This window comes from Leptidea sinapis, chromosome 38 (assembly GCF_905404315.1).
Source record: "Leptidea sinapis chromosome 38, ilLepSina1.1, whole genome shotgun sequence".
In the NCBI taxonomy this organism is placed as follows: domain Eukaryota; kingdom Metazoa; phylum Arthropoda; class Insecta; order Lepidoptera; family Pieridae; genus Leptidea; species Leptidea sinapis.
In genome coordinates, this window is record NC_066302.1 from 8,060,156 (window position 1) to 8,087,529 (window position 27,374).

Consider the following 27,374-nt stretch of genomic DNA (forward strand, 5'->3'; position numbering starts at 1 on the left):
CATATACATATAATATAAGACACATATCTTTCACAGACTGATTGAGAAACGGCAAAAGCGTGCTTAAACTGTCTCGGAGTTGGGTTCTAAATTCAACAAATTACGTATGTTAAATTTAGAACCCAATTCGAAACTGATTAAATGTTTATTTAAAGAATATTTTAAGCAACTGAAGTAATTATGGCAATATTTAGATATAGCAATCGAAGCTTATTATGGTGTTATTTGTGGCATGTTCCATATTTCATCTTTCTATTTATAAGACGTGATTTGTCTAAATGTATAGAACGGCATTGGTTAAGCTAGATAGTGGTTATAATAATTTATGTAAACAATTAATCAATATTTACTAATGGCCAACAAATTTTTTTTTTTTTTTGTCATTCATTTTTATTGAATATAATATTATGGACAATATTCTAGTCCCTTATTTCCATAAGAAAGGTAGTTTTCCAATTACACTACTAACACTAAAGCGCATAATGCGGCATAAATCTCAACGTTGAACGTTTCAAACTTTCAACTACAGCAACACTTCTCACAATCGAGCACTCTCAAAAGTACTGCTGTCGCGTGATGCGTGCAATCGATACCAACTGAATGGCAGACAATTAACAAATGTTTTTTTTTTAATTTAACTTGGCTTTAATTGAAATTATATGTATTAATTTTCTTTAGTTATATTGTTTATTGATGAAAACATTTCTTAGGTTTTTAAGGCCACAACCTGAGACTTGAACAAAGCATACAAGATTTTATCAACGATACGCCACTCAAAGGGTTGGCTCAGTTGGAAAGAGCGCTCACACGGAACGAGAGGTGGCGGGTTCGACGTTCGAGTCCAGCATCGTTTATATTTTTTTTTTTAGTTTTATTTGTGTAGTACATTTATGAGGTTGCTAACTCTTAAATATTTTTTTTCAACACCGAACTTAGCGCACTCCGGTGGTGCATTTGAAAACTAATTCACATTCAATAAACCATCAACACAATTCAGCATTGTGCTCCACTGAGTCGCATTATGCTCTGTAATTGGTAAATTACCAAAAAAACAATCTGATCAGCGTTTATCTATCATTAAGGTGAAACACCTTCTGCTCGTCCACAGGATGACCTCCGACGGAATCATAACAGGAAAATGCAACATAATATTGCAATGTTTTGGTTATTCGAGTGTGAGTTTTGAAGTTTTAACCTCCTTGATATAATACATTGGAATGGATGGCAAGAGGCAAAGATACCATAATTATATATAAATGAATTGAGAATACTGTGCTGCGTATAGACATAGTAAACAGTTGTTGTTTTACAAACAGCTTATTAAAAAAAATTTTTGCTTGGTTATTTTCCTCACTTCATCAGGATTAAACATACAAAATATTTGTGCCAAAGTTTATGGACAAACAGCAGGATTTAAATTTGTACTTCGAGAGATATCGCCTACGGTGCTACCGTAGCGTTAACCTAACCGTCCTCTGCCGCGTCGATTGTAATCCTTGGCAAGCTCGTTCAATCGTAGCCCAGTTTGTTGCCTCAATAAATACCTTCATTTCTACTCATTAACGTAATCATCGCCAATCGCCTAATAAACGGTCGTCAAAAATGACCAATGTTAATCTTTCTACATATTTTTTTTCATTCTGACTGATGAGTACTGAAATATTTTTATAAATATTAAATCACGTTACTAATCGCAATCCACTGTTAGAGCGCTTTCGCACTTCGTCCGATCCGTATCCGTGAAAACACGGTCCGAAGTAGTCGTACTATTTCTATGGTAGTTTGCGCACTAGATCCGGCTTCCGTCATCCGATTTCTTTCCGTCAACCGTTAGAAATATTATACGACTAAACCGAACCGTATTTTCACGGGTTCGGATCGGATAGGACGAAGTGCGAAAACGCTCTAATACTCTTTTTTGTATTTGTTTTTTGCGGTACTTACATTGACGTACTATCAAAAACTAGACTCCCAAAAACCAATTGAAAGTCGTCAAAATAATATTCAAGCGGCGTGGTATATATTACCTACGTTTAAATTAACACATTAACTTATACAGACAACATTAAAACATCCATTCAAATGAACACTTTATTTTGTGGCAGTAATGTTCAAAGTTAATTATATAAAACTCTGCCTAATAGGCAGAGTTTCGCTTCGAACATTTTTTGAGCGTGATTGCGAGTCTAGCTGTTCATTACACGTCAATTGATTCCTATGTAGGAATAGGGTTGAAGGAAGGAAGGGTCTAAAGATAAACAAACTTGTAAACAGGTCAATATTATTTCCAATAAATTTATCATAACGCTCGCATGGGATGCGTTTACTCTTTTACAAAATAACAAAGTCTTTGACGTAAACTAAACGATGCAAGGACATAAGAATTTATATTTACATCAAGGTGGTCTAAACGAAAATATAACATAGAACATAACATAAAGTGTGCAACAATTAAATAAATAAGTTTATAATTAAAGTATTTCAACGTGGTACATACAATTATGTTAATGACAATATTAATAAAAAAGGATGTTAGTCTCACAAGTCCGACACGAAATTTTCTATTGGCGTTTAAAATCACAGAGCGACACACGCGGCCCCCGTACACAAACGCCTTCTAACACCCAACCTCCACATTACATCATACAAAACATATACAAAATGATGCAATACAAATCTAAAGCTACATTCAATAAAAAAACTAATCCATAGACGCACTATCTTGTAGAGTGTTGACAGAGAGAATTTGTTACAATTTTCAAGCAAATAAGTACTAGATTGCACCACCAGAGAGCGCTGCAACATCGTCATAAGTGTTAAAACAACATGATATAGAACTTCATTACTTACGTGTAACACCGTACCTAGTTCCTCATTTGTCTATGTGACATATGTATTTACGACGATGACATTATAACAAAGAACGTGGAGTGGTTGACCTTCCCGCTTAAGATCAAGCTTTATTAATACTCTCAGAGCAGCTCTCCACCAAATATTACCTCTATGGCCTCTACACAAATCCCACGTATACTTTCCAACAGACCTATTATTTGCAACATTAGAAAATATACATGCGTTTCCTTCCAAAATACATTAAAATAACTTGATTAAATTGCAACTAATACCATAATGTTCTAAAATTACATTAATTTAATCGAATTAAATACATATCGATCAATAATACATGAAAAAGCCGCAGAATGACATGCGAAATTAATTCCTCGATTCTAACGACTAGAGAAATGCAAACGATCCGAAGGAATTCAATTACAAAATTAGTTCTGAAATGCCAAACACGACTTGTTAACTAATATGATATGTGTTGATTATGAAGTGATTTTGGAATCAATATTCCACAAACATTTCAAATGAAAAATTATTAACAATATCCAAAAATAATTATCTGTCATTAACTGAGTGGAATTCAAAATGTGGCCCAAAGAAGATAACTTTTTGCCTAAAGTAACGATAGCCGACAATAGTATATGACAACTCGTTTTAATATATTTGTGGATTTCGACAGAAATAACATTTCTGCCAAAAAGTAATTTAAGAAGGCCAGATTAAAAAACATTAGTTAAGAATATCAAAAGAAGGCCGTCTCTACACCTCAGAAAAAAATCTAAAATGGCATCCATAAATATAGTTACTGCGGCCATTGGATCTTTGGAATTGGAAATTTCTTGAACAAATAATCTTGAGTAGTACGACTACAAAATCGAAAAACCCAACCAATGTGAGTAATACTCTAAATAAGTTTAACTTATAATCAGAAAGATAAAGAAAGATTTGAGAGGAATTCCAAATCTCAAGAACAAATCTGCCGAAAAAATGTGACAATCGTAATTCAAAATATAAATCAGAATATGAATCAAAACATACAAAATAAATTTATATGAAAGCACTCATCGGTAATGAATTAAGTGATACTCTGAAGACAAGTACAATTAATAAAATTTAGTTATTGCATATTATATTATAATAATGTAAAGAGATTCATAAGAAAATACTAAAATATTTTAAAACTAAAATTACAATGCTTTTATTTAACAAATACAAATATAATCTTTAAAGTTAATTAAAAAATCTTAATACAACTTTATAAGCCAATCAATTTTATATTACAAATCAATTTTGTTAGTTGTTTGCTGTTAAATCATAAGAATGTAAAATCATAAATTTGATAAGTTTGAAAATCACAAGAATTGCCGGGCAATAACTACAACTTCAAGTGATATCTAACAATAACACGAAGAGAACATTGCATCAACAATTTACCAAAAAAAAAGAGTGAATTCAAACACTTTTAATGACGTGGTAAGGGAATATAAAAAGTTACAGTGTTAACCATGAGCTTTTCGATAGCAAATTTTAGCGATGACGAGTGTTAGTTAAAATGCAGTAGTGACTGGATTACGAAGGGATTTGTCCAGTGCCAGATAGATCACATCGTAAGATTAGCAATTGCTATGGGCTCCGCGCGGAAAGGGTGTGTGAGTTTCATTGTCTGAGTGAAATTTATTAAGATGTGGTATATAGAATTGAATGACTTGATATCATGTAAAATGTTACAATTTTTTCTACTAAGACAGTATGGACCGAGTGTTTCACATGGGTTAAACACTCGGTAATCGACTATTTCGAATGTAGATCAAGTGTTCTTTAAAGAATTTGCTACGCTTGCTTAATGCGGCATTGAATTTGTCTCACCTCAGTGTGCTTCTCTAAAAGAGTGTTGTAAACGTAACACAACATATTTTATTATTTTACGTGATGTTACGTTATAAATATTTTGTGATTATATCCTGATTTTAGAAAACTTTTGGCAGAAGTTATTTTAGATCACAACGCTTAATACTCGACTATAAAAATTAAAGACACGCGAACCGGAGATGCCACGAGGGGGATTATCGTAATTTGGTATCTGATAATCGGATGCCACCTAAGTTAATAATAATTATATTAATACCAGTGAGTTTTAATGGTGTTCTTTAAAACAGAACATGTACTATTTCTCTACAGTTAAGACAGTCGGGAGGCCTTAAGATTAAATTTATATACATATATTTATTATGGCAGATATCAACAACAAATTTATATTAATTTGTATTTATATTATGCTGAAACTTTTTACAGAGAATACTATAGTTTGTGAACATTCACGAGGCCGACAATGGCACACCGGACGAGAGCTCGATACGGCGCCGCGGGCCCGGCCACCCGACACGGACCGACGGAGGCGCCCAACGTCTAACGATTAATTACACTAAATAGATAGTCAGCCTTCGGGCGGGATATTCGAATCGGCCGGACACGTTGTAAATTTTCAAAAATCGCACGAAAATAGTGAGCAAAGTTTTGAAGAGCGGGCGGCGGCCGGGTCCATCACGCCAGGTGCGGCGCCAGCGCCACGTACAGCGCGGCCAGCAGCACGGCCAGCGCCAGCGCCGCCCGCGCGCAGGGCCGGGGCGCCGCCTGGAGCCGGGCCAGCCGCGCCGCCAGCCGCGCGCGCTCGTCGGCGGCGGCGGCCCAGCCCTCCTTGGCCCGCACCAGCTCCTCCTGCAGCGCCAGCAGGCTCCCGTTCCGCAGGTGCGCCTGCACTCGTTCGTCGTCGTCGAGCCGCGCGCGCTCGTCGGCGGCGGCGGCCCAGCCCTCCTTGGCCCGCACCAGCTCCTCCTGCAGCGCCAGCAGGCTCCCGTTCCGCAGGTGCGCCTGCACTCGTTCGTCGTCGTCGAGCCGCGCGCGCTCGTCGGCGGCGGCGGCCCAGCCCTCCTTGGCCCGCACCAGCTCCTCCTGCAGCGCCAGCAGGCTCCCGTTCCGCAGGTGCGCCTGCACTCGTTCGTCGTCGTCGAGCCGCGCGCGCTCGTCGGCGGCGGCGGCCCAGCCCTCCTTGGCCCGCACCAGCTCCTCCTGCAGCGCCAGCAGGCTCCCGTTCCGCAGGTGCGCCTGCACTCGTTCGTCGTCGTCGAGCCGCGCGCGCTCGTCGGCGGCGGCGGCCCAGCCCTCCTTGGCCCGCACCAGCTCCTCCTGCAGCGCCAGCAGGCTCCCGTTCCGCAGGTGCGCCTGCACTCGTTCGTCGTCGTCGAGCCGCGCGCGCTCGTCGGCGGCGGCGGCCCAGCCCTCCTTGGCCCGCACCAGCTCCTCCTGCAGCGCCAGCAGGCTCCCGTTCCGCAGGTGCGCCTGCACTCGTTCGTCGTCGTCGAGCCGCGCGCGCTCGTCGGCGGCGGCGGCCCAGCCCTCCTTGGCCCGCACCAGCTCCTCCTGCAGCGCCAGCAGGCTCCCGTTCCGCAGGTGCGCCTGCACTCGTTCGTCGTCGTCGAGCCGCGCGCGCTCGGCCGCCGGCTCGGCGTCGTTCGTCTCGATCGCCGTCGAGTCGCTCTCGTCGTCGTCGTAGTCGAGGTGGAACATTTCGTCTATCTGCGCGGTGATGTGTCCGGTATCCATGCTCTCGTCCGGCGGCGCGGTCTCCACGGCCTTGTCGACCCCGGCGCGCTCCGAGTCCCGCGCCAGGAGCCGCTCCAGCAGCGCGTCCTTGGCCAGCAGGTCGGCGCGCAGACTGCCGACGACGGCGGTGAGATCGTCGACGTCGGCGCGCGAGGGTCGGAAGGCCAGCTCGGCCTGCATCTCGGCGGCGCTGGTCGCCAGCCGCTTGATCTCCGCCAGGTTGGCCTCCTCCGACACCGTCGACCGCGTCAGTTGAGCCTGAAACGCGAGACTCGATTAGTTATCGCCCCGGTTTATTTCTATATTTGAATAAAATTTGAAAACCAAAATTTTATGAACAATGCGGGACTCGAACCCGCATATAAACCACCGTATAAAATTATTTGTAATCTAAATATAACACTTTGAACAATATAAACTTAACTATTATAACCTTATGACGTTTAACATAATTGACAAAATGCGTACTACGAACATAGTTTAAGAGGAGTAAAAAAAACTGAAGTTCTTTTAAAACACAAGCTCCAGTAAGAGTTATTCAATTGATAAATTACACGTAAAAAATTAATTTATTATTTCCTACACAAAGACGTGAGAAAATTAAATTTCTTAATAAGGATCCATAACGCCTATTATTAAAAATTCAATAAAATTAGCCTTGTATTCTTTTTGACAATGAGACAACGTTTGGTTTGTTTCCAACACCAAAAAAGAAATGATGACTCAAAACAGATTTTATTGTTTATGAAAAAATTTACAAGTCTCTTTATAATGTTGTTAATTGTTTTATGTAATCACTACATATAATAAAACAAAGTCCTATACCGCTTCTGTCAGTCTGTCTATTCGCGACAAACTCAAAAACTATTGCACTTTTTTTCATGTTTTTTACACTAATGAATAGGTTCATAACGTAATTCTAGAGAAATATTTTACTTTATAATTTGTTAAATTGTTGTATACATTAACAATGTTTATTAAAGATATCGAAAAAAAGTAACCCGCCTGGGAGCTTTGAACGAAAACGCTGTCAAAACCCATTGACATATTATAAAAAAATAATGAATGGTGGAATTGTGTATCTTAAATAAGTCTACACAATAGCGTGCATATGTATATCTTCATGGTATCATAATACTTTAAGTAACGGTAGTTGAAGGGTTATTCAGATATACGTTTCATTTTTAACTAATTAAATTAGATTACACATTTTCGGTGGCTTTAGCTACATTATTTCTAAATACATCATTTTTCTTTCTATTGATAGAACAACATCTTTCGGGTCAGCTACTCTTAGATAATTTAGCTAACTAGAAAAATTCATATTTTCTACCAGAATGTAACAGGCTTTCGAATAAAATTAATAGAATTCCAGAATAGATTACATCTTATATGTTACGTTTATCTATACCCATGCTTTAAATCTTCTATTAAAGTTTCTCAAACAGTTAGCTTATTACCAACATTAAAACACCCAATGTCGTAATAACCATTACATCATCCAAACGAGTGTTGTAATGTTGTACTGAATTTCATAACAACACTCCTTGGTTTTTTTTTCGATCTCTTCATGCACAAAGAGTTTCAACAAACAACCACATTCTTACTGCTTGATGCATGATATCTGTATGAATTTCAAAAAAAGAACATTTTCGTTTACGCGCGTTTCACACTACCAGAACGTGGAGCGCCGTAAAAAAAAAGTAGGTTATTCGAAACCCCGCCATTTTACTTGAAAAAATGTGCGATTCAAGTTTTGACAGCACACCGTCGGATATTTTAAACGCTGCCAAAGGACATAATATTCATGTGAATTTTAATAATTGCACTATACAAAATGTAAATTACTACTAAAATAAATAGTTCTTTCATTAATACTTAGTTTATTTGTATATAATCAGTAATGGATGATATTAGGTTACTACTAGGACTCACTGTTTTAATGTTAGCAGTAAGCGACTGTTTCAGAATCTTTGGGAGCATTCATGTTCTGGGTGTAGATAAAGTCTTGTATGCAATTGTTGATAATTAGGTATTAAAACATTCATGTGATACTATTATCATAATCATTATAAACTCACATTCGTGTTTTAATACGTGCGTAGCGTGTGTTAGCGTATTGAAACCACGTAATAATAATATAGAAGAGTAATTATAGTACAGAATAATATATTACAATAGTTTAGAAGACAATAAAGAAGTGTTAATGTTCGCGACGACTACTGGCAAGTAATTAACCAATAAAAAGTGATTTTTATAGTGACGGCTTACCCATAAGTTCCCGTGCATTCTAAACACTGTTATTACTTCACTGTTCACATTTACATTGAAATAAATCTTGTTCCTTTATGTGTGAATTACATGTGAATTGTTAAGTTCGACTATAGACACTGTGATAATATCAATTCCAAAAGTGTATTAACTCACTAAGTGAAGTTATCCATTGAATCTGTGTCTATCAAACGGAGGGTAACCACAAATAAGAGAACACGTCACCCGTTTGAATCACAAATAATTCTCATTTAGACTATTAATTTCGCCAGTTTGTTAACCGCGTCTGTGGCGTATCGGTATCTAAAGTATACTTGAGATCCGCAGGGCCCTGGTTCGTCAAGAAGTTCTTTTTTCAGTTTTTATTTTAATTTGGACTTTATATTTGGATATTATTTTAACTTTGGCAATAATAACTACATCAAAACCGTTACAAAAATATGGTTGGAACTTGTGAAGCGTGTAGAGAGCACATTAGTGTTGCCGTAAAACGTATAAAATGTACTCAATGCAATAACATGTTTCATTCCGAATGCGTCCGATTTACGGGGGACTCGACATCGTCTAGAACACAATGGAAGTGCCCAAACTGTGTGGCAATTGCCAGGAAAGGCGGAGACAATAGTAACACACCGATCCGCGTAGACAAATCGAGTAAAATAGCACGCTCGACACGCACCGACTCTGCCGATCCGACGATATCCATATGTGACGACACAAGGGCAACTACAGCCGCCAATTCTATGTTAATTGGTCGTTTCGAAAGTATCTTAGACGCTAAGTTGAAAACAATTAAGGATGAAATTGTCGAAGAATTGAAATCGACAGTCTTTACTGAACTAAAAAATGAAATAGTTTCTTTGTCTTCAAAGCTCTCCCAACTTCAGGTTGCACAAAATCATCTACAGTCAGAAAATGACCAGCTAAAAAGCGATTTATGCACGTTGCAAGCTCGTGTCACCTTTTCTGAGGATCAGCTTTCCGACTTACGCTCTCAGTTCGGTAGGCAACAGCAACAGGGTAGAATTAATAATCTTGAAATCGTAGGACTGCCCCAGATGACTAGCGAATCGCCCACTGATCTAGTGCTGAAAATAGCGGAGTATGCCGGCGTCGAACTCAAGCCAGATGACATCGAATTTGCGCACCGTATCCAGCCCCAGAGACCCACAGCAGGAAGGCCTAAGCCCATTGTTGTGAAAATGAGGGACCGAATGTATAAAGATAAAATACTGTCGGGTTTAAAAAGAAAAAAGGGTATTTGCACAAAAGATATAGGGTTCAGTGGACTGGAGCAAAATTTTTCGTGAACGAGCACCTAACACCAGAAAACAAACAGCTTCTTAAAAAAACTAAAAGTTTCGCACAAAAAGAAGCATTCAAGTTTGTTTGGGTTAGGAACTGCAACATTTTTTTACGAAAAAACGAAGAATCACCGGCCTTAAGCATACGAACGGAAAACGATCTGATCAAGTTAAAGTGATCTTCTACAAAATGTCTCATGCTACATCCACATTAAACACAAACACGAAAACACAACATGTTTCACTACACTTTCAACAACAACTATCATCGCACAAGCTTAACATAACCGCCAGACATTACATTACTCATTAAATAATCATCATATCCCTATAATTTTTTATTATTATAATATATTGGTACATTCTCTAAACTCACAGGCGTTAATCCTTTAAGTGTATTATATCAAAATTGAAAAAACCAAAACTGAAGAAGTACGTCTTAATATTCAAAACCTCAATTTTAGTTTAATCATTATCACAGAGTCTTGGTTAACTAGTAGTATCTACGACCGTGAAATTTGCGATAGTAGATACGATATCTTGCGTCATGATCGAAATCCTGAAACCTCCAAAAAGACATTAGGTGGTGGAGTATTATTATGTGCTTCTAAGAATTTGCAAATCTTACATCAACAAGATTGGGTTTGCCCTGGCGTCGAGTCTGTATGGGCGACCATACCAGCAGAAACTCTTCACATTCAAGGAAGACGCAATGTCCACATTGGCTTAATTTATGCGCCACCAGACAACCTCTTACCTGCTCGCATCAATTCCATCTCAACCCGTCTTGCTGAAATAATTTCTCTATATCCTAATGACTACATACTCCTTACTGGTGATTTTAATCTGCCTAACATTACATGGTCAGAGTCCGGGCCAACTATTCAGAGCAGAGGTTCAGTAGAACTACAAAATGCATTTCTGAATTTCCACGACATATGCAATTTGGCAGGCCTGAAACAGCAGAATACAATTTGTAATTGCAAACAAAATACGTTGGACCTCTTGTTTAGTAAAATCGATTTTGAAGTCAACCACAGCTCCTTGCCTCTTGTCTCTGAAGATAAATACCATCCATGCCTTGAATTCGACCTGTCTAACTTGCTAATTTGTAATACACAGCGCACACCTACTAAAGGCCCAAATTTTTTTAAAGGTGATTACACTAAAATAAATGAAACTTTGTCCTCAATTAAGTGGGACGAAATTCTATCAGCGGATTCAATTAACGACATTACCGATATTTTTTACGCTTGCTTAAAAGAATCTATAGACAACTACATCCCAGTTAAAGTTAAGTCCAAATCTAAATTCCCTGTATGGTACTCTAAATCTCTGATTCACATAGTAAAGGAAAAGCTTAAAAAACATAGAAATTGGAAGGAAACTAACAATCCTCGCGACTATGATGAATTTGTGATACTCAGGTCAAGGCAAAAAAAATATTCAAAAGAAGTGCTTTACAGATTATACAGAGCGCATGCAAGATTATATTCGTAAAGATCCTAAAGTCGTTTACTCCTACATAAAATCACTCAAAAACAATAACTATGGGTATCCTGTAAAACTCACGTTGGGACAATCTACATATTCCGATGAAATAACAGTATGCAATGGCTTTAGTAAGTACTTTGAAAGCGTATACGTAAAACCAGCAAATTCAAACGATGCGCCAAGTTTCACAAACATTACACACAACGAAACGATATGCAATATTATTATTCGAGAAGATGAAACTCTCAAATTGCTAAAGTCGTTGGATACAAATAAGGGAGCCGGTAGTGATGGCATTCCCTCAATTTTTCTACATAAATGTGCTTCTTCCTTGGCTAAGCCCCTTTCCATAATCTTTAATCTGTCCCTTAACGTTTTCTGCGCCTTCCCAGATAAATGGAAAGAAGCTTTAATAGTTCCCATTCATAAAAGTGGATCAAAAACTAAAATTGAGAACTACCGGCCAATATCAATCCTCAATGGGATAAGCAAACTATTTGAGACGGTTATCTGCAAGCGGATTACCCCAACAATTGCTAGGTCTATCCCCTTCGAACAACATGGTTTTATGAAGGATCGTTCCACCGTGACTAACTTGGCGGTATTCACCGATTACGTTTTAAAGTGCATGGATGAGAGGTATCAGGTAGATGTGATCTACACAGACTTTGAAAAAGCATTTGACCGTGTGGATCACATAATATTACTACAGAAGTTAAATGCACTCGGAATTTGTGGGAATCTGCACAGATGGTTCACCTCATATATCACGAATCGTATGCAGGCTGTTGTGACGGGTAGCGCCAGAAGCGACTTCGTGTCAATACCATCAGGTGTGCCACAAGGCTCTATCCTTGGCCCGCTTTTGTATAATGCCTATTTATTCGATATAGGAAGTTGCTTTACTCACAGCCAACATTTAATGTTTGCAGACGACAAAAAAATCTTCCTCAAAATACGTGATATTGATGACTGTTACAAGTTGCAAACTGACCTGAATGCTTTGTCTGAATATTATAGCAATAATAGGATTGTCGTTAACGTTAAAAAATGCCACTACATAACATTGACACGTAAAGTAAAACCAATACTTTTCGATTACAAGATAAACGGCGGATCAATATCTAAAGTGAGCTCAGTTAGAGACTTGGGAGTCAAAATTGATACTAAGCTTTCTATGAACGACCAGGTTAATATCGTAGCAGATAAAGCATATAAACAGCTGGGATTCATCAAACGCGTAACAAGTAATTTCAGCAACATAGAGTGCATACAAAGTCTATACTTCAGTTATGTTCGCAGTGCACTTGAGTATGCAAGTAACATCTGGTCACCTTACTATATCATACACAAACAAAGGATTGAATCCATACAAAAGCAATTCCTAAAGTATCTAGCGTTCAAGCAATTTATAAACTTATCATGCTATGAAGAAGCTAGTAAGCACTACGAAATTGACACATTAGAGAATCGAAGAAAGCTAAACGATATGCTGCTATTGCAAGCAATCCTAAATGGTAAAATTGATTGTCCCTCCTTATTAGCGAGTTTTTCATTGAACGTCCCATCATTTAGAACTCGTCACACGCACTTTCTGGCTGTACCAAAAGCTAACACCAATTACACACAATACTCTGTTCTGCAACGTCTGGATCTCACCTACAATAAAGCTTATTTTAATTTAGATATGTTTTGCTTGTCCAAAGTACAGCTAAAAAAAGAAATAAGAAATATACATCGACTGCAATGATTATCCAAACACACACATACTACATACACCCTCAAATACACTACACACAACCTTACATACACGCACACACACTCCTGTAACCTTATTTTGTAAAGCTTATTTTCTAAGTAGCTTATTACAGTAATTGTAAATATTTTGTTATCTTATTCTGGCTTGTTTAAATCATAAAATGTTACTTCTTTTGTTTAATACCTATATACTGTAATCAGTTTTTGGCCTTATTTTTATACTTAATAATGTGATTATATTGTATATAAATTGTGATGCTGTAGATTACATGAAAATAAATAAATAAATAAATACCCCTTATTACACAACAGTTGCATAAATAACTATTTCACAACTGTCACGGTCTATAATCGGAATGTAGAGCACATGTAGAACGGAAACTCTTTTACCCTGCTAAATGAATATAATAATCACACAACGTATTCACATGCCAACGTTTTCTTCTTTCATAGCATTGTAAAGTGAGAGTAGAGATGTAGCACGGTGTAGTGCCGGTCACCTGCAGGTCCCCGAGCGCGGCCCGCAGCCCGGCCACGTGCTCGTCGGGCGCCGCGTCCCGCGCCGCCAGCAGCTCGTCCCGCACGTGCCTCAGCTGGTCCAGCTCGCTGTTGGCGGCCGTCACTCGCTCCCGCAACGCTCGGATCTCCTCGTTGAGACCGGCCATCACGCGCAGTATGTTGGCGTACTCCACTCCGGCCTTCATCTATCATAAATTTAATTAAATTATATAATAAAACATAAAAGTTTTACTTATTATTATTGATAGTAACTTGAGTCAAATATTAGGGGTTCACTGCTACTTTTGCTATCATTGTTTGGAGTTCGCCACAGTAGACATCCGATGCTCGAGAGCTTCGAGCCCGTTAAACCGCATCGGAGAAAACTATAGTGAACAACACCATGCCGAGACCACCAAACGGTTCCCATTACCTTCTTATTGATAAGATTTACTTTAGGACACTGTTGCGACGTTTGACCTGGGGTCGGCCATTGCATTTTTCGCTTACGGTTATCCTAAAGAATACTCAAAAATCTCAAGCCCCGAAGGACCTTTAACCTATATTATGATAAGAATTAGAAGAGAAAAAGTTTTATATGAGTAAATTTTTGTCCTTTTCTTAATAATTAATGTCTTTAGTTAGTCGTATGGCCTCCTCTTTGGATAAAAACCTCCTCTACTATACGGTCTTTGCCCAATATTAGCGAGTCGAGCGTATTCCAAGCCGTAAGCGCACCTTTTACACGGTCTTCCAACTTTTATATGGCCCTTTCCATTTTGGATGTCAAATTAATAACCATCACTGGGCAAGAGTTGTCATTGGCCATCAAGATCACCAATACCAAATTATTCTGAAAGCTTATTGAAATAGGAGTGTGACATAATGTGACAAGGGACACCCGCCCCCTAGATGTCCCAAATTTTTGACACCACATTTTTCAAAATATTATATTTAATATCTAAGTATTACAACACTTAATTTAAACTACATACCTACTAAACTTGCAAATATAATGTATTATTTATGTTTTTTTACAAAATATGTAACCAGCTGTAACAAAGACGTGAGAAAGGTCAAAATCGTGAAATTAGTGTGAAGTAATTTATAGAATCGTCAATTTATAGATCGTCCCTTATTGAATTTCTGTTAGCCAATGTCGGTGTGGAACATTTATCAGTCTTGGCTGCTTAAAAGACTCTTAAAAATTTAAAATTTTCAAGACCAAAACAACCAAAGCAAAACAATAACATTGCTGCTGTACAAACTTTAGCCTAACCTAACTAATAATATCGACCTAAAAAAGGTGATTGAAGGAAGTACGTTCCAATATTTCGTTGTGCGCTTTAGAATGTTTCTTGAGAACCACAGTTTTGGCTTGTGACTCCCGATTCTGTTTTTTTCTGAGGGAGGGGATGGATGTAATTCAGAAGTATAAAAATATTAACAAGATGTGGACGTTGTCTTGTAGAGAAGTGTCTTAACTGCTGTTTTAGCCTGCAGGCATGGTAGTAACAGTAATTGGATTATATTTATATTATAATGTGGTTATATTATTACAAAGACAACAAACTAAAATCTAATGGACTGTACTATTTTAAATTGATCATATAAAATTTTGACGAAAATATTTATATGCAGAAATATCTTCCAACTACTTTTTCATTAGCAAATTAGGTAATCCCTAAATCTTTAAAATGTAGTCCCATACCGAATTATTCTCTTAATAATATTATATTTTGTGAAAAATTCTAAATTTACGTAACCGGAATATTTGCTACCAATGTTAAACCGCTTTTAATCGAGTTGTTCAACGAAAATCCCTGAGTGAGAAGTGTAAACCAGTTGTAAGATCCGTTTAACTTAGACGGAGATCTATAGAGCGAACTCAGACTTTACTTACCTACGTAAAACTCAGCTGAGTTCAAGCTTAACGCATTCTATAATTTGGTATTTATTGTCATTTGATAAGCTAAGATAGTCCAAAAGCAAAGTCAAGGGCGCGTTTCATTATACACACTACATTGTCGATTATAATTAAACAAACTTTTACAATAGAAAGTTTAATAAATTTTAAACGTATCCAAAACTTATTTGATTATTAGTTTTATTGAATTTCAAAAAGTCGAACAACAGCTGTTACCTTCTTAGCTCGCACTCAATGCGATTTTTATAACCACTTCTTCGATTTCGATTCAACTGGCTAGATAGGTCTGATCAAAGTCTAAGTTCGCTCCATAGATCTCCTTAGTTACCAATCTGTTATTTACCGGCGATTCTTCTTTGCTGTCGGCCTCGGTGATGGTGCAGTTGGCATTGTTGTCAGGACATAATTCTCCATCGACCGGATTCAATGATTCCACTTGATTGTCACCTTCTGTGGGTCAATAAGAATAAGGCTAGTATGAATATTCAGGAATAATCTAAGGCAATCAAATATGCCTGGTCATTATTAGAGCGTTCATACGCTCGGCTCATCCCCCGGTAATCATTTACCCTGGTGGCCTCTAGCAACACCAGAATAGAAAAATGACAGAAACAATGGCGGCCGTTTAGGTGGATGTACACGCTTTATATCAAATCAAATATCAAAATCAGTTTATTCACGTAGGTCACGAAAATGACACTTATGAATGTCACAAAAAAAATCATTGAATCTACCGCTACTTCGTAAAGGGTTGAGCTAATGAGAAGAAGTAGCAAGAAACTCATTGCCACTCTTTTATATCAAGATTTACAGATCATTTCAATTACAAAAGAATATATCACACAACAGTTTAAAGAGATTAGAATGGCCTTGTGCGCGGGGCAGGCGCGCCGTGTGTGAGCGACCATGACTCAACAAAATAAGCTTCACCGGCTGACAGTCGCGCTCTTTTTGTGATAACGTATAAACCTCCGCGAAAATGATGAATTCTGCCGTCTTGCAGTATGATTACGCGTCGAAAAAGAAGCCTGATGTGTAGTGTAGCCCGAGAAGGAAGTTTCTATTCATCGGAAAGTCCAAAAACCTTTAAATACAAGAGATTTTTGTAATTATTAAATATATCAAAGTTTGAATCCATTTGTATCGATAGGGTTGTACCTAATTGTAAACAATGGCGATATTAAGTATGTATATACATTTGTACAAACACGAAATAGGTAAAAAAGGCTGAAAGGGTAATGTGGGCGTAAAAGCCACGCCGTGACTATGATTAAACAATCATACTTAAACCATTTAATGCGTTCACCGCTGGTAGTTTTTTTGACTGCTTGTAGTAGTACTTTGTGTGTGTGTGGGTGGGTGGGTGTGAGTGAGTGTGAGTATCTGATTAATCATGTTAAAAATTATTAACATTATATGAATGCTAAACTATCATGTGTGAAGTAGCCGCCCCTCACCATACGGTGATACAATAAGATAATACAGAATGAACGATTGCAAAATAAATCATTTTTAGCAGATTTAAAGATGCCGAATGGCGTATTTTCTTAAAAATATAGATCAGCTTGCGGACTCTTTTCGCTGTTGTATTGAGATGTTGCTTAAAATTTAAGTTTTCGTCCATGACGACTCCTAAGTATTTTATATGAGTAGTTCTACTTATTATACTGCAAGACCAAGGGCCAGATAGAGCAACAGGACATGTGTGGACTTTAATATCAAAAATGTGGGAAGGGGATGAAGTTTTCGTTTTATGGAAACAGATGTACTGTGTTTTAGTGAGATTTAAGGTGAGAAGATTATTTTGTAGCCAAATTGCAATATTCCTCATTCCTTGTATCGCTGTATGTAGTGCAGTAGCCCAGTTTTTTCCGTAAAATAAAAGAGCTGTATCATCGGCATAACAAATGATGTCAGAGCTATTAATAACAAGTAATAATATAATAGTATATATATATATATACTAATTTGTTCAGTAATTAGTATATACTAATAAATATTCTGAATCAAATCTGTACATTAAATATATTTGGAAAATGTTAAATTCATCAGTTACACTTTAACTTAACAAAAATATATAACAAGAAATACTATACAATAAATTGACATGAAAATTACGATTAACTTCTTTTAAATGTATTTATAATGTTACCTTCTAAGTAAAGTATTTTAATACATTGATCTAAATTATCGACAAAAATATCGATAGCATTTTTTCATTTGTCAACCACTATGGTCTAACAAATATAGTTTGATACTTTTAACAATTCACTAGGTATGGGGGTAGTGTTTAATCGTTGAATCTATTCGATTATTATCTCATAGAACTCACAATCGATAGTTGCATGTTTTGGTATAAATTTTTTAATTTTGAACAATTTCCTATATAATAATAAATTATTAATATTTTTATACCAATTCCGCCTCGTGCATATTTTTCGATCAGTAGGACTATTTAGTCAATCCATGTTAGTCGTAAAAAATAGTGAATGAGCGCTTATGGTCCCATAAAGAATTAGAACTTAAAATTATTTATTATACAATATAGGAGCAAAAACTAAATCTATTTCATTATTAATATCATCATCATCATCGTTCATCACCCACTACTGGTACTGTACCTAATGTTGATAATTAATTCTTATCCACAAACTCTGTCGAAGAGGATATCTCGTTCCTAGTCTTCTAATTCACATTTATTGTGTTCCTCGACTTTACCTAGTCCAGTCATCTGTAGTAACCTTAACACTGACATTTAAGTATATGGTAAGCATTTTACTAGCCGTAAATGGTAGAGATGTATTTTCTGTTCGGCTGCATTACTAGAACTCCGGTCCCGGACTCATGGAAGTCAGCCTCCAGTTCTTGGTATACAGAGAGGTTACCCCCAGAAGACTCGAGTTTGCGTGTTTACCACTCATAAAGCCCCCACTTGTCGTAACACCGCTCTTTGACCTTAAAGCTTCGCCTAGTATCGGAACAATAAATAGAACACGGCAATACTTCAAGCCGGCACACATTCTAGCGCTCTACAATGCGCAGGTCCGGCCACATAAGGTGTACTGCTGTCATCTCTGGTCTGGCGTACCCCAGTATCAGCTCCAACCATTTGAACGTTGCACGCAGAGCTGCACGAGCTGTGGGGATCCAGTGCACTGTGAACGGCTTGATCACCTGACGTTGCGACATGGCTTTGTATTTTCAATGATACGTTGGAAATCTAAACTCCGTATTACCAAGACCTGCAGCGATTTACAAAATAAAAAGTATACAAAGCACTAACGGCGTGGAGTCAGAACTCATACTTGTTACAAAATGGCTGACTGACAGACGGTAGACTGGCTGCAGTAATGTCACAATCTTGGAGTCAATAGATACTATATGTGATTTCAAAATATTTTTTTTTTTCAGAATAACAGATGTTATCGTAGTCAGCTGACCATATAGGACTGACCCGCAATCAGTACTGTTAATAAAATATATTTTATCAATTAAGAACCCAAGCGTATCAATTATTACTAACGTGATTTGTATAATATATTCGATTTAAATGTCAAAAACCGATTTTTGATAGTCGAGTTGTACCTTATACGTGGCACATCACTATACTCATGCACCCATCCGTGAAGTATAACATTATCGGTATGACAGATTTACTTAAAAAAAAATACGAAACTTCATAGGCGTGAGCTGTCAAAAGTATGTGTGTGCTGGCCAATTATATAAGTGTTGAGCAATAATAGGGCTGCGTTAGTGGTAACGTATGTGTGCGAATGCTTGTGTTTATTTGACTAGGGCGTGTAGTATAACATTGAGTGGCGACAGTGGTTCCCATACAAATTACGCGTGATGGCCATTCTAAAGTGTTTTACCTATTCTGTGCTTTATATGATACCCTCATAGACTTAGAATAGTAATATATTCTAAGTATAGTCGCCCTGACCGAGCCCAATAAAGCGTGACCAGTTTTGATTTATCAAAGTGTAGTGGACTAGTTTGCAATTCAAGATACTTAGGAACTAATACTAAGCGTGGCTGACTGTTTACGACTTGCCAATCAGTCTGTAACAATAACAATAGATCGCTTTTCTTCCCTACCTTGCTATTAGAGATGTATTTCTCTCTCACACGTTTGTTTGTTGTAAGACCGTGGGTACCTTCACGCCGTATCTAAATGAAAACACAGAGCAAGGACTGTCATTCCAGATTGGTTGATTTGGAAAGAAGTTCCTCAAAAAATGCACTGCGGAGAAACACAGCCAGATAGTGTAGCTGATATTTCAATTTGTTGTGTATGGTGTTTTAAATCAATTTAATTGTGAGTAAATTTTTTTATTTATGCAAAATCGCGCTTAATTTATGAAGTGATAACTTCTTATGGGATTGTAAACCACTTCGTAACGTAACGCGTTACGGCGCCAATCTGTCTGGCTTCCCTCTCTCTCACGCGTACCTCCTCTCTCATTAATTAAATAATGATACTAATTATGTACATACACAAAATTCTAATGTACATATTCAAGAATTGTAACTAAGAACAAAATATATTTTATAATCATTAAGAGATTTTATTAATAAATAAACTTTCCATACATTATCATATTAATAGACATAAAGTAATATAAGCTTTACTCAAGTTAAACAATTTAAAATAGTTATACTTAGATCAGTTTAAGTTATCACATGTGTCGGTCGTCTTAAGACACACACGTTTTTTTAACATCAAAATTTTACTCTTTAATGTACTTATTTGCTTCTTACTTGTGTTATGTTATTTGCGCCTATAATTGAAGTAACACTCAACTTGTACTGGTGTATACTTTGTTGGTGCAATAAATATTTATTGGGGAGTTAAATATTATGGGGACGACGACATTGGAAGTAGGTATCAAGACTACATTATAAAATGTACATGGTGTTCACATAGAATAAAGTAACATAAATACCATAAGTACCGTGATTCAGTTTGTTAGTTTCATCACCACTACAATTAGTTTCCTCTGTCTTCTCGCCGCTGCCTCCTCCGCTCGTCTCCTCGTCTTGTTTTTCTAAAAGTCAATAATTTAAACTTGAGTCTGGAGAACATGATCTGGTTGATTATATTCAATCTAAGCTAGGTTTAGGTTTTTGGGACGTATTATTCCACGAACTTCCGATTTTTTTTGTAAATTACTAAATTTTGTTGTGTAGAGTCTAGACAACTATATATATATAGCTATAGCTGGGGGCTCTGACTCATTTTAATAGTAATGAGAATGCTGAATAGACTACATTACTTTAAAATTAACTGAATAATTCACTATGCACTATATATAATTAATTAATAGATATTTTGAAAAAAGTTTTGAACTTCGGAATTCCCTAAACAAAAAAGGTCTATTATCAAGGCCCAATATTCATCATCATGTACACACGTATAAAAGCCCCTAAATCAATAAAGAAAACAATATTCATCATTATCCTCCAGCATGGTAATATTAAATCGCATGAACAATATAACATTAATTAAATATATTATTGTTAAATATTGAACAACATTCCACATTTACTGCTAAGGAAACTATTCATAATTCACTTACCATTATTTTCAGAGCTATTTATACAATTCTTATTTAATATCAAGTCGACCTCCTTGGGGGATTTTCCATCAGCTGTCACTACTTTCAATCCAATCTGTAATTACAGCATTATTTTTAATTGTTATAGTAATGTGTAACACTCACGGCCATAACACTATACATCATCGATGCGGTAAGGGCAAAAACCAAATGATTCGATTGGCATCAGGCTATTTATTGAATTATTTTAAGTGTAATAATTTGTTATTTTAAGGAGAAAAACGTTTGAGTTTCTAGCGTCCGTTCTTCTCAAAACAGTGACATGTCTGACTACCATTAAAAATCTATATTAACAACCCTATTCTATATTTGGAGATGTAGTGTGTTACTTATTAAAGTATTGTTACTATTATAACATACATACATAAAATGACATCTGTTTCTCAAACTTATACACAGAAACGAAATTATTTCCTTGACTTCTAACACCCACGTTAGGTCTCTTAGGCTGAGACGCAGACGACGCAGCTCCACGCAGCGCAGGACAGAAAGGATTTTATAATATATGTACGTACTAAGAGCTACGTAAAACTGGGCTAAACTAGGCTAAAACAGCCCTGGGTGTATGTCGACGTCTGGTAGGGTGACACTGGAGAGCACGCCCAAAGCTCCTACTATGGCTTTTCACAGCAGTTGTGAGGCCTACAATCACCTATACCTCCATTGTGTGGTGGAACAAAGCCAACCAGAAAACAACTGCAGACAGGCTAAACAGCCTGCAGAGACTTGCCTGTATTGTGATAGCCGGAACCATGACGTCTACTTCAGGTGCGGCCATTGAGGCTATGCTTAACCTACCGCCTCTTCCACTGTTTATACAGCAAGAGGCGAAGGCGAGCATGTTGAGGGCAATCGCCCAGAGGGGGTCATGTAACTGGATGTCGCAAACACTTAGGACTCTAGAAGACTCAGTTTTTCAAGACTAAATACAAGGCATGATACTCGATCACATTTGATGTCAAACATTATATTGTGGAACTACCTTCTAGGGACGACTGGATGTACAACAAAGTCTTGTGGAAGGAGCCTCTTATGGTTTACCGATGGGTCCAAAATGGAAAATTAAGTTGGCTGTGGAGTCTATGGAGAACGCCCCAGGTTTAAATGCAGCATAAACCTGGGGAGATTTGCCTCCATATTTCAAGCTGAGGTCTACGCCATTTTAGAATGCGCGAATATCAACATCCAAAAAGGCTACTTCAACCAAAACATATACATTCACTCTGACAGTCAGGCTGCATGCACTGTTGACTTTAGACGCAGACTTGATTGTGTCAAAATTAGTCAAAAACTGCACTGACTGCCTAAACACATTAGGCCTAAAAACAGAGTGATTCTCAGATGGGTCCCAGGGCATGCCGGAATCATAGCCAATGAAATGGCCGATGAGCTTGCAAGAGCTGGAGCTAAAGCAGTCCATACGGTCGGCAACCTGTTTGTGGACTGCCTAAGAGCGCCATTCGTCACACCCTGAGGAACCAATGTCAACTAGAAGCACTTAAACGCTGGAGCAACTCAACAGGTTTAAACAATTCCAAAGCACTGATAAAAGCTTTCAATAACATAAATGCGAATGAAGCCCTATTATTGAGCAGGAAAAACCTATGCATACTCACCAGGATGCTAACTGGGCACTATCGCTGAAATAAGCACCTCTGTGTGGTCTGAATAAAAAACGAAAGAACTTGCAAATTTTGCCTCGAGGCCGATGAAACGCCTATTCATCTCCACTGCAATTGCGGCCCACTAATGCATAAGCGTAACACCATCCTTGGCGATTATACACTACACCCAGATGCTGTTTGCAATACTCGCGTCAACAAGATACTGCGGTTCACAAACGCGGCAGGGCTTGACGACGAGCTATAAGTATTAGTGGCGAACACAATAGTTCAATTCTGGATGCGTTGTTAATAGGACCCAATCAGGACTAGGCATATAGCTACCCTCTCCAAATAATAATAGTAAGAGCTACGTACGACGCAGATACTTACGGCGTAGACATGCGTCTGTTATGCTCTACGTCTCGTTGTAGCGCCGGCACAAATTTCTGCGCTTTCTCAAAAATTATTTTTACGGCAAATTTAACTTTGTATTTATGTTTGTTCCCTAACGAAAACCTAGATTCGACCTTTTGCAAACCGCAACCGAACCTCCGCTAATTATTAAAATAATTTTTAACAATATTCCCTATTGTAAAAACATATCTCGCTAACCTCATCGTAATTCTATGAACCTATTTTACTCGTCAACTCGAAAATGTCTTTTCTTTATGCTAGACAACGCAAAAATTTCTTACAGCGTCGCAGCATTCGCTCGTGGCCTATGTCTGCCTCTCCTGCCCTGCCCTGCAAATACTGTACTGTGCTATTCTGCGTCACCAGCGTCTCTGCACACGCTTTGCCCTTTCATAGTATATCCAGATTGTGATCTAAGAATCTACTATAGAATATAATATATATCCATAAAAGAACTAATGCTAGTACAATCCCTAGCGCACCGGTTGATTATAAGGCCATGCGAGCATAAGTATTGACATTATAGTTTAACACTTTTTAGGTTAGTTATTTAATAAGTTATATTTATACCTTGTTTAGCAGATGTTGTGGCAGCAATAATTTGATGTAGTCAGGCAGCGCCCTAATAGCGTCTTCGAGCGAGCTCACCCGTTTTGAGTCCAGTACTTTGTTACTATCCACACTGAGAACTAGCATCTTCGCCTCGCCATTTTGAACTGAATACTGCAACAATTAGATTATAATATTAGACAATCAAATAAAAATTTTATTTATATTATTAATTGAAGAATAAAGTGAGTGGATGATGACCAAATAATGGTAAGTACCACCAAAAATCAATCTTGAATGTTGAGAGCATTTATGAAACTTGTACAATTTTTGTAGTAGAAACTTTTAGGCGAGTTTGAGCACCAAAGTTTGTGGGTATTGATGACGTTGAGCTGTCATGGTCGGCTATGTTCGCTGGTTCGGGTATAATTGGCTCGATTTAATTAAGGGATACTTGAGAGGGGACCACCACCATTATTAAATATTTAATGAGTGGTTACGCATAGTGTCTAACAATTTGTTGATAGCAATGTTTCAATTCGTAGTGTTGACAATTATTATTTACAGGTTCTCAATATTGTTCGTAATGATTATTTATTTTTGTCACTCACACCCGCGTTCTAGTTAAATTATTGTCTAATGTTCAAAACACGTCTACTGCTTAATTTCTTATTTAAAATCATAATTATACGAAATTGCAAACAATACTTGAGTTTCACTAAAGAAATTCCAATCTGGAGTCTAAACAATGAGATACCGCTGATCAAATGTATTGAAGTGAAAACTTTAAATGCTTTAAGTGACTCTTAGTAAAGTGGACGCTTTACCTAATTACTACTTATTACCTACTTCTATCGACAGTGCTTATAATAAATGTTTTTGGAGTTTACTCCTTAAGAATCGATTCTCATATAAGGCGCCCGGTATGAGAAAAATATGGAGAGTAAAACCTACTCATTTAATGGAATAGTAACGTTTTTGGTGCGCATCATTTCTCGCGCACCTTTCACTTTTCAATTGTGTGTGTGTGTGTGTGTTTATCTACTGGTGTGTAGCCAGCATACATAGTATACTGTGTGATAGCTTACGCATGTAGTATAATATACCTAATAGGGTGTGCCAAAATGGAACTTCCTTGATGGACCTTTTAAAATTGGAATTTTGAGTTCCGCTTTTAACAGGCATTTCCTAACATATTTTGAGCATTAAGGATTTATTTGAGTTTTATAGAATTTTTTAACAGGAGTTTTGTTAGTCCAAATTTTCAAATTCCAGCAAGAATGCCTGATTTTGTTTATTTATTTATTTATTAAGCACGTATAGCCGAAGCTGTTCTAGGGTGGGTGGCTCCTCCTTCTTACCCCGCAATACCGTGAGAAGATACTTGGCATGCGCAACTTCCCTTCCTTTTTCCAATTTGCTGTATCCCACCATACCCAGGCCGAACAAAGTTGGATACAGCAACGGATAACCAGCATACACCCCATTCAACTTCAAATATAAGTACCTTGCAAATATATTTTGAATTTTTTTGTATCATCTGTTTATATTTCATTTCACTCGGTTCCCATATAACCGAATCATGCTCTAAGTGACTCTTCAGCAGAGCTTCATATAGTACCTGTTCAAAGACAATCGTTCATGAGGAGTAAACTCTAGTCGTGCGTCGGAGCTGACACACACACTTTTTTTTTTTTTTTTTTTTAAGAATCTCATGTTCTACTGACGAAAGGAGATTTGAACAAAATACCGTAGTTATAGATATAGCTTTACAGGCTACAGGTCAGTAAACACTTACAGTTAGAGGTAATCGTTTCCGCAGCGTGCTCTCTCGTTCCTCGGCCGTGGACACAGCGAGTCGCGCCGCACATATCTTTCGATCGCAACGCGACGCTAATTTCTGAAATATGCATAGTTTAAAAAAATAATTACTACATACGACTGTAAACTATTGTTTACTATACTATTCTATATTAATCTGTTTGTCTATAAGCTCTGGAGATGTGGTGCTGGAGGAGAATGCTGGGAGTTTTATGGACCGACTTTCACACCAACGTCTCGATTCTCCAAGAACTTGGCGTAAAACAACGCCTTTCGGTGTTAATACAGAGTTAAGTTTTCTTAAGCATTCTTAAGTTCTTCGGACCCGTCTCCCGGCGCGAGAGTGAGTCCACTGAGCGCCTTGGCGTGCAGGGCAAAGTGGAGGGCACCAGGGGGCGAGGAAGGTCACCCATGCGATGGATCGACCAAGTTAATTTTGCTGCGGGCGGTCCATTGAACGAGTGTATCAGTTTGTCAGCCAGCAGGGAAAAGTGGCGAATGCTCGTGAAGCAAATCAAAGATTTCACTTCGTGATGACCCGGAGCGCTCTGTCAAGAGTGCTAGTACATCATATCACCAGTAACCTGCAGCTCGGCGAGCGCGTGGTCGGCCGCCAGCCGCAGCGCACAGTTGTGTGTGTGCAGCGCGGCCGCCTCCCGTCCGCGCCGCTCCAGGCTCTCCTCCAGCGCCACCCGGAGCGCTCTGTCAAGAGTGCTAGTACATCATATCACCAGTAACCTGCAGCTCGGCGAGCGCGTGGTCGGCCGCCAGCCGCAGCGCACAGTTGTGTGTGTGCAGCGCGGCCGCCTCCCGTCCGCGCCGCTCCAGGCTCTCCTCCAGCGCCACCCGGAGCGCTCTGTCAAGAGTGCTAGTACATCATATCACCAGTAACCTGCAGCTCGGCGAGCGCGTGGTCGGCCGCCAGCCGCAGCGCACAGTTGTGTGTGTGCAGCGCGGCCGCCTCCCGTCCGCGCCGCTCCAGGCTCTCCTCCAGCGCCACCCGGAGCGCTCTGTCAAGAGTGCTAGTACATCATATCACCAGTAACCTGCAGCTCGGCGAGCGCGTGGTCGGCCGCCAGCCGCAGCGCACAGTTGTGTGTGTGCAGCGCGGCCGCCTCCCGTCCGCGCCGCTCCAGGCTCTCCTCCAGCGCCACCCGGAGCGCTCTGTCAAGAGTGCTAGTACATCATATCACCAGTAACCTGCAGCTCGGCGAGCGCGTGGTCGGCCGCCAGCCGCAGCGCACAGTTGTGTGTGTGCAGCGCGGCCGCCTCCCGTCCGCGCCGCTCCAGGCTCTCCTCCAGCGCCACCCGGAGCGCTCTGTCAAGAGTGCTAGTACATCATATCACCAGTAACCTGCAGCTCGGCGAGCGCGTGGTCGGCCGCCAGCCGCAGCGCACAGTTGTGTGTGTGCAGCGCGGCCGCCTCCCGTCCGCGCCGCTCCAGGCTCTCCTCCAGCGCCACCCGGAGCGCTCTGTCAAGAGTGCTAGTACATCATATCACCAGTAACCTGCAGCTCGGCGAGCGCGTGGTCGGCCGCCAGCCGCAGCGCACAGTTGTGTGTGTGCAGCGCGGCCGCCTCCCGTCCGCGCCGCTCCAGGCTCTCCTCCAGCGCCACCCGGAGCGCTCTGTCAAGAGTGCTAGTACATCATATCACCAGTAACCTGCAGCTCG

General features: G+C 39.0%; 1 protein-coding gene across 1 annotated transcript; it reads right to left on the reverse strand.

Annotated features, from left to right (window-relative positions):
• Window positions 1-5,385: 5,385 nt before the first annotated feature.
• On the reverse strand, window positions 5,386-26,382 carry LOC126975927 (uncharacterized). Its single transcript, XM_050824041.1, has 8 exons — window positions 26,287-26,382; window positions 25,680-25,781; window positions 23,903-24,055; window positions 21,276-21,369; window positions 20,643-20,744; window positions 16,040-16,146; window positions 13,772-13,975; window positions 5,386-6,702 (listed from the first exon to the last, which is right to left on the reverse strand). The coding sequence occupies exons 3-8, from the start codon at window positions 24,026-24,028 to the stop codon at window positions 5,386-5,388; spliced, it is 1,950 nt and encodes a 649-aa protein (XP_050679998.1). The 5' UTR covers window positions 24,029-24,055; window positions 25,680-25,781; window positions 26,287-26,382.
• Between the last annotated feature and the right edge of the window lie 992 nt (window positions 26,383-27,374).

What these genes read in the sequence shown, in the direction of transcription:
- LOC126975927 (XM_050824041.1), bottom strand. Translation starts at nt 24,028, where the DNA reads ATGCTAGTTCTCAGTGTGGATAGTAACAAAGTACTGGACTCAAAACGG. An exon ending in CACAACATCTGCTAAACAAG is followed by an intron (nt 21,370 to 23,902) that starts GTATAAATATAA and finishes CTGTAATTACAG; the next exon opens with ATTGGATTGAAAGTAGTGAC. An exon ending in CCGCGCTCGGGGACCTGCAG is followed by an intron (nt 6,703 to 13,771) that starts GTGACCGGCACT and finishes CTCGCGTTTCAG; the next exon opens with GCTCAACTGACGCGGTCGAC.